The sequence below is a fragment of the Anopheles darlingi genome, chromosome 2 (assembly GCF_943734745.1).
Source record: "Anopheles darlingi chromosome 2, idAnoDarlMG_H_01, whole genome shotgun sequence".
Lineage (NCBI taxonomy): Eukaryota > Metazoa > Arthropoda > Insecta > Diptera > Culicidae > Anopheles > Anopheles darlingi.
The window spans coordinates 12,341,772-12,354,272 of record NC_064874.1 but is presented as its reverse complement, the minus strand read 5'-3'; the positions used below and the strand labels follow the sequence as shown (position 1 = coordinate 12,354,272).

The window sequence follows — 12,501 nt, the reverse complement described above, 5'->3', positions numbered from 1 at the left end:
ATGCATGTCGTCGTCGTCGTCGTCGTCGTCGTCATGGACCTCAAGAAGCGTGAGGTTGAAGTAGAAGAAGTGACCGAAGACGAAGAAGAAGAAGAGGAAGAAGATTGGCCACATACCATAAGCGATCACCAAAACACAGCGGCGCGTTTCCTGCTTCTAGGAGCTGCTCCAGCTCCAGGCCGGTGCCACACATCGAGGACAAAAGTGAAAGGAGTCGCAGCGCTGGGCAGCGCGCCACATTCGAACTCGGATCATCGGCCGGCCCGTTTCTTCCTTTCCTGCTTTGCCCGTTTTTTTTACTTATCCTTATCCTCTTTTTCGCTTCTCTTTTTTTTTCTTATTCGCTTTTGCTCCACCCCTCCACCCCAACGTCCTCCGACCGGCGCGCATCGCATCCTGCGCATGTTGTCCGCAACACACAAAACCCACAAACCACTTACAATACTCAGTGTCTGATGGGCGGATGGTGGGATACGTACAGTTTCCGCTGCCAGCCAGTCGATCACAGTAACACCGGACAAGCGATGAGAGTAAGTGCATGCAGTCCGCCATTGCCCCGCCTTTCCACGTTACCGCCCCCGAACTGTACCCTACTGTAGCCCCCCTGAGTCGTATCGCGACAGAATCGACGGGAAAATTCGGTTCCCGTGTTCATAATGTAAATTCCATCATCTCTCGTGCGCCCACGTCGCGTCCCGTTTGGACAGAGGTGTCCTGAAGAATGTCCTTTCTATGTCCCCATCTGTTTTTTTCCATCTTCCTCAACGTTCCTCCAGCTCCTCCACCCCCATTCTTCTTTCCATCATGCTACGAAGATTGTAAAAAGAAAACGCAAAACATGGTGAATGGTTCCGCGAACGACGAACGGTGTGTGTGTGTGTGTGGTTCGTACGTAGTAGTGTGCCGGAGTGCAACATTAGTCCGAGCACAGGAAGGCTCCAGGAAGTCCACTCCAGCATCCACTCCGAACTATGACTCGAGTGGACCTAGTGGCTATAGTCGCTGACTTGTGGACCAGATGGCCAGCGGTCATCGTTTTTGTTAGGTAGCATTCCCGAAGGCGGGCGGGTCCAAATCGTACACCGCGTACAGGACACAGCGGGCGATAGTGGCCCCCCTCCTGCAGGGTTGGGATAGGGATAAGGGAGAACAGCAAGAAGGGTATCCTAGTATCAAAGCTAGAACCTTGCGCTTCGATTCGATGCTCAGAAACGGAGGTTTGTATCGACAGCTTTACTACACACACACACACATACACACCCACACACATATACACACGGTTGATTGTTATGTTTTATGTTGTTTTGATGGATTTGGATGCGTTGCGTGATCTCCGCCTTACACGCGTTTGAGTCTCGAACAGTTCCGGCAGATCGCGGCAGCCAGATCTCCCGGCAGCGTTGTTGCGAATCCCTCACAGAAGAGGACGCTGCGGTCGTCAAAGTCGAATTGAATAACACAAAAATCGTAGAGCACCACCATGGCGAGCACGTCATCGTCATCGAGAAACAAACACCAATATTTATACATTACATAACGGAGACTACCGGACGGACACAGTTACGCACTTTGACCCCCCTAGAGACGGACAGACAGCACACTGCAGGAGCATTGGAATATCGGAATCGGAACTAACCATCACGTGGAAATCACGATTTTCTATGAATTTTGCAGATCGGTGTATCGGGTTGGCTAACGGGACATTATAACTTCCGATGTCAGCCAGTCGACTATAGTAACCACCCCAAAACGCTGAGGGTAGGTTGATAAGAACATGCACATGCCAAAAAACCGTCCAGCCAACCAACCAGGTGGCCCCAAAACAAAATCAACCCCGCTCTCCGCTTTGCTTCCTCGTTGCTTTTATGAACTCCTCGCCCACTCATTAACACGCTTTTGACCCCGATAACGCTATAGGAACTTCCTTGCCTTTCTTTACTTTACTAACTTATCACCCGGTAATGGGTTCTTAACTTGCTTTAGTACCTAGTTAACCCGTTTTAAGCTAAGACTATTTACAGCAATTTCGAACGTCATATTTATAGTTAATTATCAATAGTATAATTCATATATATGCTTACTTCTAACGGAATTAAATTGTATATTTATACAATGGTAATGGTAGTTGCCGGTTTAGTCTTAGTTCGATCGTTTCGTAACCTCAATTCTAACATTCCATCTACAGCTCTTCTCCCTTCAGCCCATCCGTATTGGTCATTAATCGCATGTGTTCCACCTTTGATACGCCCATTGCCTGCCCAACCACCTCATGTGTCTCACAGTCAGCCTCCCTTCCTAGCATCCCTTCTTCACCCTAGTAGCCCACGCCACCCCCTCCCCCCCACTCGCGCCCACTCGCTAGACCCCACCGCATGACAGTCTCATTCACATCAATGTTGCATTCCTTCCTTCATGTTTGTGTTAGCAATCGTTCACAGAACCCGGCTCTCCTGCCTTAACAACCGAACAGCCCTTTCCGGTTCTTTTAGTGCATTCATCCTGCCTGCCCCTCGTCCTTCTTTGTACCCCTGGTTCTCGCGCGCGGTCTTCCGCAAAAGTTGACCAATTTCTAATTAATTGTTTTTTTACTCCTCAAAAATATCTACGATTCTCGTGTCATCCTGTAAATTGGTTCTACCCGGGCTCACTCTCTCGGTCTCGATCGGCCTGGTTGCAGATGGTGCATGCCTGCTGGTGGTATTACTTCTCAAAATTCACCGAATTCTTCGACACGGTAAGTAGCAGACGTAGTAGCAGCTGACTTTGAGATGCCTTTTCAGTTCGATGACAGGAGCAACATGGCAATCGGAGTAGCCTTCCTTCTTGGGTGATCGATCTAGAAACTTCCAATGCCGACAGCCACGTACAGGCGACATCGAACCTCAAACCTGAAGCTCTCAGCCTCACGGTCACCTTCCAAGTGCCATTCATCTTAAGAGCAGTCGCATTAGCAGCTATCAACTGCCAAAGTTGCGCAGCAGCGCGCGCGTGAAAAGATGTTAGAAGAAGCCACGACACGGCAACGGCAAAAAACCGATTCCTCTCGATTCCAAATATTGACGCCAATCAGGCAGGGTGTACCAACTGCTGCTGCTGCCACTGCCACTGCCACTGCTGGTCAAGTGTTGCTAACTGCGGAAGAGGAAGCGTTATGTTTACTTGCGTGCGCCGCTAGCCTGCGCACACAAAACAGACACACGTTACGCAAACATGAACCTGAACGCTGGGGAGGACGCCCGCGCGAGTTCAAAGTCATATCCTAACCATCGTATTGAGTACAGATTGAGGTGGTTCGCCAAATAGTGCGCGCGGGCTAATGGATGAACAGGAGATTCGAACGATCATCGTGACTTGCGAGGAAAGCTCTGCGTCACTGGTCCACACGGTGGAGGAGGTACTCGCCATTTTTGCCACTTCTTGCGGTTACTTGAGGTTGGTTCTAGTTGTTTGTCTTTCCAATCGAATCTCTTCGCCGCCCGAAGTGAAGTGGGGACGAATCCTCAACGAATTTCGGAAGATTCTGGAAGGTCCAAGGTTCAATCTTTTCTCCTAACGAGCGAGCTCATTGAACCTGTTTTTTTTTTCATCATGTTGCGCTGTTGCCGCTCTTTCCTCTTCTCTTTCTCTCTCTCTCTTTCTCTCTGTTACTCATCTTCACACACGGAAACCACAGAATGGGTCCCACACTTGCCCTCCCTTGGCGTCGTCTTTGGCGTTCCGGTAAATTTGTTAAAGATACGTCGGCCACGGAATCCGCTTGGGCATAAGTGTCACACACAGCTGAAGATGGCAATGGGATTGGATTGGTCCGAAGTCCGAAGCGTGCTAGCGGAACCTGCATCAGGACTTGTCAGCCCCAAATGATATGCAAAGAAAGGTGCAAACCAGTTTCTGTGGAAAGATTGAGGAAACCCGGATAACCGGAAAGTGGTCGCGAACTCGTCGCGAACTCTCGAATGCTTGGATCTTCTGCCCCTTCTCTCGGCCAGCTGTTTACCAGCCATAAACCAGGGTGGTTGGAGATTTTTCGGCCAACAGCTCTGACTGACTAATTGGCAGTTCCGACCAGGGAAGCAGGCGGTGGAAGTAACTCTTTATTCGGGTTATCGGTTAACTGGTTTCGGGCAATTGAGCATTCCAATACAGCACCAAGGGTCAGTAGCGCCAGGTGCACGCTGAGTACAGTCGGGCACAGACCGGTTGGTTGAACTGGACCATGTACGAGCGGTGAGCGCGTGCGTGTGCCCTAGAACGGCTCCGGCCGTGAGCGGCGCAACGAGCGTTGTCCACCTTGGAATGTCGTCCGTAACATGTTTTCACAACCCCTCACTCCGCTGCCGTGTTCTAGAAAATGCAACGAACCCTTGTCCGAGGGCTACCGTAATCAGTGAGCTGGTCCGATAGTTCGAGATCGAAGGAAGGCTTTCCGAGGGTGCGATGTTGACCCTGTTACCGGGTCACGAGGTGACACATGGTTGCGATCTCCTTTTACTAACGCAAGTCTTCTCTCTCTCTCTCTCTACAGTTCTTCTTTGTGCTGCGCAAAAAGAGTAGTCAAGTGTCTACATTGCACGTCATTCACCATGGATGTATGCCAATGTCGGTATGGTTTGGTGTAAAGTTCACTCCAGGTATGTACCTCGGGAGCACAGATCCAGAGAGAGAGAGAGACCCCATCTCTAACCGTTCCGTTTTCCCCCTTGCAGGTGGTCACAGCACATTCTTCGGCCTTTTGAACACGTTCGTACACATAGTTATGTATACTTACTACTTGTTTACTGCCCTCGGACCGCAATTCCAGAAGTACCTGTGGTGGAAGAAGTACCTCACCGGTCTACAGATGGTAAGGTCACACGTGACCTAGCGATGTCTATGAACTCTTAATTACTTACCACTAATGCCGTCTCTCTATATTGCACGCTCTCTATTCTACAGGTCCAATTTGTGCTGATCATGGTACACGCTTTCCAACTGTTGTTCATCGATTGCAACTATCCGAAAGCCTTCGTCTGGTGGATCGGTATGCATGCTGTGATGTTCTTCTTCCTGTTCAACGAGTTCTACCAGAGCACATACAAAGCCCAGAAGGTACGACCGAATAGTCAACATGTCCCCTGCGCAGTTGAAACATGAAACATAATCGCAGGGGATGATGCAGATCTGCTTGCTTTCATATGATTTTTGTTTTGCGATTCGCAATCGATCCAATCGATCGCCGGGGCTTGACCCAGAAACTGGTGCGCTCGCTTTTGGCTCATCGTGCGAATCCTTGGGTTTTTGGGAGGGGGGCGATACCATGACATTCTCCTTTTAGCACCTGCAAAAGGGTGTTAAGTATGCGATCTGATTTCGGCAATCACGATCTCGGGCGGCCTCGTCGCAGTTTCGTAGCGAGTTTCATTCACAACCACACTCCACCAGGAGGACGATCGCGATCTGTACTGATTGGGATGTTTCTGTCATTTTTCTCATTGTAGCTGAAGCGAGAAGCGGCCAACAAGAAGCGAGAAGCCGATGCGCTGCTGCTGAAGCAACAGCAACAGCTATCGAACGGTGCCACCCATACGGCCAATGGTTCTGCGACGTCGGTGGCGTCGGCGACGAACGGCAGCGTCAGCGTAGGCAATGGTACCGGCAACAAGGCGGCCGATTACTACGTGCGCGGTGATCTGCCGGCCGAAATCGAGCTGACGCACCGGTCGAACACCGCGGGTTCGGTTCAATAATGGCGCGCGCGCGAAAAACCGGCGTACTGTTGTTATAATTAATGATTAATTTATTTTAAAACATCCCAACCCACAACCAATTCGTGTCTACGATTCCCGATAGTACTACTACTACTACTATTACTACTACCACAAACCACCAACACCGTAACAACCACACGACGATCGTCGTCGGTCGTGCACGTGCAATTCAACCCCCAAAACCCATTCCGTGTGCTGCTACCGAGCGTGATTGCTTCACCTTTTGTGTTGCCTGCTGGTCCCTTGCTCATCTAAACTCATGCTAAACTCCGCCGTTTGGGCGCATTGGAGAGAGAGAGAGAACATGAGCATGAATTAGGAATGCACGCAACCGATTATCCCGGTTCCGGTTTCGGAAGGTCCTATAGATTCGCTACACTACCACTGGTTGTGGTCTGTTCCGGTTCGCGACGTTGGATAAGCGTCGTATTTGCGTACCATTACACATGTAATGGTACCCAGGGTCCCGCTAACCGTAATCGTCCAGTTTAGTGCGTGGATAAGAAAGTATCCGCTGGATTTCGGTGTTTATACAGTGATGCTATTTTGATATAGAAAAAAGAAGATAAAAACTACACTAATGAAGAGAAGAAGAAAAAAAACAAAACAAAACAAACAAAAAAAAGCAAGAACTGCTTGGGAGTGTGCAGCGAGTGTACAGAAAAATCGAGAGAAAGAGAGAAAGAAAGAATTAACAAAATGCAAATGCAAGATGATAAGGTGACAGTAGAAACTATTAAGAAAGACGGAAAGATGCGCAAGATATGCAAGAAACAAATGTATAGGAATGTCGCGCATGCAAAAGCAACGCAGTGCACGCGGGAACAGGGGAGAAAAGAAGAAAACAATCAAAGATTCACGACAACGGTTAGGAGAAGGAACGCGACGCGAAGTGGCGATACGCGCTAAGACAATGAGTAACGCAAGTGCGAATAGACAGAGGGAATTCAGGGCAACGCAATCAGCGTGCGCGCTTACATACAGCGTCGCCGTCCTGCTGCGAGCAGCGTTAATATCAATATCCGCACCGTTAGAGTGTAAGAGCCGAGGGGAACCACAAAGCGCCTCGCCTGTGAGGCGTGGTATTCGTTGCTCCGCGGTGCGTTGTTGATGGTGCTGGGCTTTACCCTTTCGATGTGTCGTCTCGCCTTTAAGCATTTTCCCTTTCCCATCATACCCCCCAACGCCACATCTTGAGAAGATGTGGCTCCTAGAGGATAACCCCGTTTCCCACTCCTCGGTCCTTACTATTCCTTCCTTTCCGCAAGAAGCTAGGCCCCAAGAAAAGGCGAGCGAGCAATAGTGTGCTCGGAAGTGAGTGAAGGGTGTATGTGTGTGCGTGTGTGCGTGTGTATATCTGTGTGTGTCCTAGTGTTATAAGAGAGGAAGGGTTAAGCGACTCGCCAATTCTATTTTTCACCCCTACGTTTAAGGAATGATTTTTATTTTTCTTCTTTTGGAAAGCAATAAAAAGAGAGAAAATACATACACATACATTGAGCACGGTGGCATACCGAGTAGCACGCCGCGGCATGTTGGATCGCAGGACAACGTTCCGTTCCGTTGTGTGGGTGTGCTGAAATGAAAGAAAAAATGCGAAATGAACGCGGAAGAAGCTAAATTGATAAAGATTGTTATGTTTGTTGCATCATACGTTGTAGTTCGCAGCCGGTGTACAAATGGTAGAGAATTAGTAAAATATATAAGAGCACATCACGACACGTGTAGTGTGTGTTATGTTCGCTCATCGGGTATTTGCAATACATTTGATTGTTTGAAAGTAATTATGTTGTGAAATGAGGGAAGAATCAAGCCAGTTCACTAACAGCAGCGGCGTTGAAGCCTTTTACTTCTCAGAAAGCATCGGTTTCGATATTAACTGGAAACGCTTTTCTTATACTATTTAAATTATTTTGACTTGTGAATTGACGCTGAAACGAAAGAGAACAACAAGATGAAGAACTTTTTGGAATCCTAGATCAATCACCCTTAATCAACCCTCTCCAAAAACCAGCCCACCGTGCAGTAGATGTGAAGCTTTAAAAGTAGTTGTGAACTGTTAAGCGGTAGTAGCTTCAGATCGTTAATGTAGCAAGAGGAAAACAACGAACTGTAATGAACCCGAGCCTGTCTTGTAGGAAACTATGGTGTTCTGCGGGCAGAACAGCGATTCGTCAACGCAAAGGAGCGTCATCCGTCAGCTCTCGAAATCTACTCAGCTTGGACGCTCTAGTCTTAGTAGGCTCTCGAGGTTGCTCCAATGTCGTCATTGGTTTCTGCTTTCGGTGGTTTAGAAAGGTTAAATAAGGGCAAGTGTGCAGAAGTGTAGAAGAATGGAGAAATTATGGCCACAACTGGCCACAATTGAAATAGAGATCAATCATGGATTTTAACGGAGAAAGTGATTCTGGCACTGGAAGAATAAAGTCAACTCGATGGTCGTTACGGTCTTCGCTATGAATTTAAATAAATTTATTCGGATTGACTGAATCGTGTTCGGTTTCATGCTAATGCGTTGAATCCAGTGGCAACCAAGAAAGAAAGGAAAAATACCTTCAAGTCTACCTGTATGAAGAATTTATAAGGCATGATTGTTCCGGAAGTTTCGATTTCCAAAACACCTAAAGCCATTTGTGAAAGCATACCGATGGTAGACGATCAACAGCACCTGACCGGACCTGTTTGATAAAAACATCAGGACATGTAGAGGAGTAACACCATCTAGTCGGACATGTGAGCAGTTCTATTTTTAGGTTATGCAAATTTTAAAACAAAAAACCCATACACTATACATTAACACAAACAAATTCACTCGGCAACAGGTTTATTGGCGTACAATCTTAGAACGATCATCTTCCGTGCTGTTCGTCTAGATGCTCCTACTATCGGCATACAAATGGGTTTTAATGTTAATGTTGATGATGAATAATGATGAACTAACGTTCATCGAACGAAGGCATTTAGTCACAAAAATCGGGTCTCATACCTCTCGGATGGATCATATCGAAACTAGTGTTCGGCGTGATATCACCAGCATTCGCTAGTGGAAGAAGCGCTAGCTTCGAAGATTTCTTCCTGTGAGCTGCCCTACTACTATTTCGCATCTGTACAAATTCCCAAGATACAGTGTGTTTGCGTTCGGAGAATAAATGAAGTAAAACACCAGTGAGAAAAACCTTGTTTCGTGATATTATCGCTGCTTGAGTAATTAAAATAAAGCTGAAAGGACCTCGCAGCGATTAAACGGAGTGATGATGGATATTACGCTTCTGACCATCACGAGGCTGTCGGCATTAGCGTGTTTAATCTGGCTCATCGGTTCGGTATGCGGACAGGACTCACCGTGCCCGGATATATTTAGGTATGTAATGCGTTTCCAACCGGGATCAAATGTTTCAAATCCTGATGAAGTATTCGGGCAAATTGAGGTACGCAATCTACACCACACGCCAACCGTAAAAGTGGTTGTAGAATTGATCTTCAATGAAGACACCGAAAAGGTAAGTTCCATTAGCCAACGATCGTTCAATCATTGTGTTATTCGAGCACCCAAGTAGCTCCCATGGGCTGAATGGTCCCCAGTGAAAAAGCTCGTCTTTTTCTTCTTCTGTTTATTACTGAATAGCGCTACTTGGTCTCGATCAGACTGGTAAAATCGAATAGGCAAACTCTGCGGGACATCTACAACAATCGACCAGTGAACCGTATATTACCGAGTGAACATTCCTCTGGCCGATAGCTTACCGGTGGTATTGAAAATTACTGTGAATGGAGAAACCATCTGCACCGGACAGCCTCCTCCCGGATCAGATCATGTACTACCAATAGTACTCGAGCACACAATGTACAACCCAATGCAGAGGATGTCGAATAGCAACAACAACAACCGCGATCAGTTCCAGCCAGTTTATACACTGCCTAATGCATTTGGTCCAGCGCAGCAAATAACCACGGTAGAGGATCTGCTATCTGCTTCCGACGTGTAAGCTTACGAAGTTGTTCAAAGAATCAAGGATGCAGCATGCAGCATCCTAATCTGGTTTGTTCTTTATTGCAGCGGTTGTGGAACTATGACCGCAAGACGTACTCGCCGCGCGAATAACGGAATCCGCCAAAATAGGGGCCTGTTTCCTTGGGCAGCACCGATTTTTAGGGTTCACGAAATTACTGACACGCAGTTTCTATGTGGGAGTACCATCATCACCATCCTCCATGTAGTAACAGCAGCCAGATGCATGTACTCCAACGAGACGTTGATTAAGGCCGGCGAGTTATTCGTTGTACCGGGGATGTACAATATTGACAGCTTCTTCGAAAGCACTAACCAAATGCGTTATGTAGCACAGATTCACGTGCACCCGGATTTTCATTACGAGACGTTGCACGATGACGACTCTGACATTGCGGTGTTGAAGCTCAACGAGCCCATCAGATTCAACGATCTGATTCGTCCGATCTGTGTATGGAATGAGGCGAACGATTTAGATCAAATCGTTGGACAGCAAGCATACGTGTCTGGATGGGGGGGTACGGTGGATTGGCAGATCTCCAAGTATCCAAATTTCGTGCATGCCACTGTTATCGATAAACAAGAATGTTCGCGACAGATGGAGTACCTGATACCAGAGAGAGCGCGACTGTTCTGTGCCACTGGTAACGGTGCCGTGCCGTGTCATGGTGATGTGGGCAATGGTTTAGTGTTGCAGCGCGGGCCACGCTTTTATCTACGAGGTATCGCTTCAAGTGGCAAGGTGGATTCGGAGACATTTATGTGCGAAGCCAACAAGCCTGTAGTTTACACGGATGTAGCACCGTTCCGATTCTGGCTGGTTCGTGTTTTAAAAATGTGACTGGAGAATGTTGTTTCCGTAAACATACATATCTGACAGCCAACATTTTTGGAAACCTGCTACAATGTATTCAGTATAACTTGCCTTCTTGTTATTTGTTCTACATTCGTGTCCATTCATCCATTCCAGCACCGGAATCATGCTGTCCAATGAAATGGGACTGGAAACTTGTTGCGTAACTGATTTTACCGAAATAATGCACTGCAGAATGAAACGATAATTAGAAGAGAATAAATCAATTGAATCTGCAGCATTGTAAGCCAAACTGTTAACGTTGCCAACATGTTATTTAAATCAACTACCTTTACTGCCAGTTTATATTGAGGAACAGAGAAGATGAATGATTTATGCAGTTGTATTGAATACCATGTATGTAAGGAATAAAGTACATTCTCTATCAACTGTTTTCGTACCTCGGTGATTTTTTTTCTCTCTTCAACGCCCAATTCATGAAAAATGTGCTTGGAAAAAACAGAAAAATCAGAAAAAACAGATTTTTTTTTATTTTCCTTTTATGCTTGTTAATTTTAGGAAAGCTTAAAATTAACTCAAAAAAGCTACCACGGCAAGTATGCAATGTTTTATGCGTTTTTGTACGCAAGCGCAGTGAAATGAATGAACACCGCGGATGAACTCAGTAGAAAGGGTAGACCAGATAGGTGAGAGTAGATTCCATGATTTCATGACCTCAGCCTCTGATGTTGCAGAGCAGTCAAGGTAATTTATTGGATCGAATTCGTTGCCATCTTTTAACTGTAAATGACAATTACTAAACAATTTGCAGTAACTGTAATTGATCGAATTGGAACCATTTTATTTGCTCACTTTTTGATAAATCATTTTAAAACTGCTTTGAATTGTACGACAAACTTGTTGGTTTGGTATTGCAGGTTTGCAAGCAATTCGACGATCGAAGCAGAACAAAATGACGCAAAAGATCCCGATTGATGCCTTGGTTAGTTGTGGACTTCGAACTGTGAGAGGGTTTTTTTTAAATATAAAATTTAGTACAATCCTGATCTTAGTTTATAACGTTGATATGCACAAGGCTCATTCCGTTATTCTATTCTCGAGCAAAAAAGAATAGCCGATGCAAAAATTACCAAATCAAATTATCATACATTTGTCTACATCAGCTGCAGATTAAAAGCCACTTCGCACTGATACGCGTGCCACCGTGAGATGGTTTGCCGGGATGGTGTGAATTGAGGCAGGCTTGTAAACATCATGTGTTTCGCACCGCTATCAGCAGCCATTAGACAACCGATTCGGCAGTCCGAGTGTTTTTTTTTATCATCTCCCACCCAGTTCGACACTCTCGATTCGCGCGCTCCGTGATGTGACGCTGGTGATGTGATGCGGAATCGCTGATAACGCTCTGCGGATGGCAACTTTGGTAAGCGCAAACGCTCGTGCCTTATTGTGTTTAGTCGCGCGGCAACCTTAAGCTAAAGCAGATTCGGACCGTTAAGCTCGCATCCAAAGTCAGCTCGGTGAAGATGAACAACAGCATCGTCGTAGATGATATTCATACACCGGACACGGTTGTACCGTCGTTGACAGCCAGCCGCCAGGATGTGGGTGAGAATCAGGATCCAGAGTACGTGAGCAGACAGCAGTACAATCGATTGTTGGCCGATTACAATTCGCTGAAGCAACGGTACGAAACCAACGGTCGCAGCTCGTCACCGGATGAGCAAAGTGCATCGCTCGACGCGTGCATGCAGCGTATCGAACGGTTCGAGTTCCTGATGAGAAATATGCAGGAAGACTTTCGTGACATGAAGGCGAGCGTAAGGTCTCGCGTCGGAACCGGTGCACCGAAGATCCATACCGTGCGAGGAACAGCGGCCGACGAGAATCCCATCAACTTCGTAATGACCATCGTGCACCCGAAACGTCCG

General features: G+C 46.9%; 2 protein-coding genes across 4 annotated transcripts in view; one reads left to right on the top strand and one right to left on the bottom strand.

Annotated features, from left to right (window-relative positions):
• LOC125952507 (serine protease inhibitor 88Ea-like) overlaps positions 1-2,241 on the bottom strand; it is a 95,113-nt gene extending 92,872 nt beyond the window's left edge. Inside the window, exon 1 of the mRNA XM_049682008.1 lies at positions 2,237-2,241. The gene's annotated coding sequence lies outside the window, so the exon portion shown is untranslated. The remainder of the gene's footprint in view (positions 1-2,236) is intronic.
• Positions 1-7,241, top strand: part of LOC125952513 (elongation of very long chain fatty acids protein AAEL008004) — a 38,257-nt gene extending 31,016 nt beyond the window's left edge. For 2 of the 3 annotated variants that reach the window (XM_049682017.1, XM_049682019.1), the window contains 6 exons: positions 1,675-1,758; positions 2,678-2,734; positions 4,526-4,631; positions 4,707-4,843; positions 4,936-5,088; positions 5,478-7,241. In XM_049682017.1, coding sequence (XP_049537974.1) covers positions 1,675-1,758; positions 2,678-2,734; positions 4,526-4,631; positions 4,707-4,843; positions 4,936-5,088; positions 5,478-5,726 — 786 coding nt within the window. In that variant the 3' untranslated portion in view covers positions 5,727-7,241. Of the gene's footprint in view, positions 1-449; positions 531-1,674; positions 1,759-2,677; positions 2,735-4,525; positions 4,632-4,706; positions 4,844-4,935; positions 5,089-5,477 lie in introns of all 3 variants that reach the window. The other variant, XM_049682020.1, reaches the window with a different exon arrangement.
• The last annotated feature ends 5,260 nt before the right edge of the window (positions 7,242-12,501 follow it).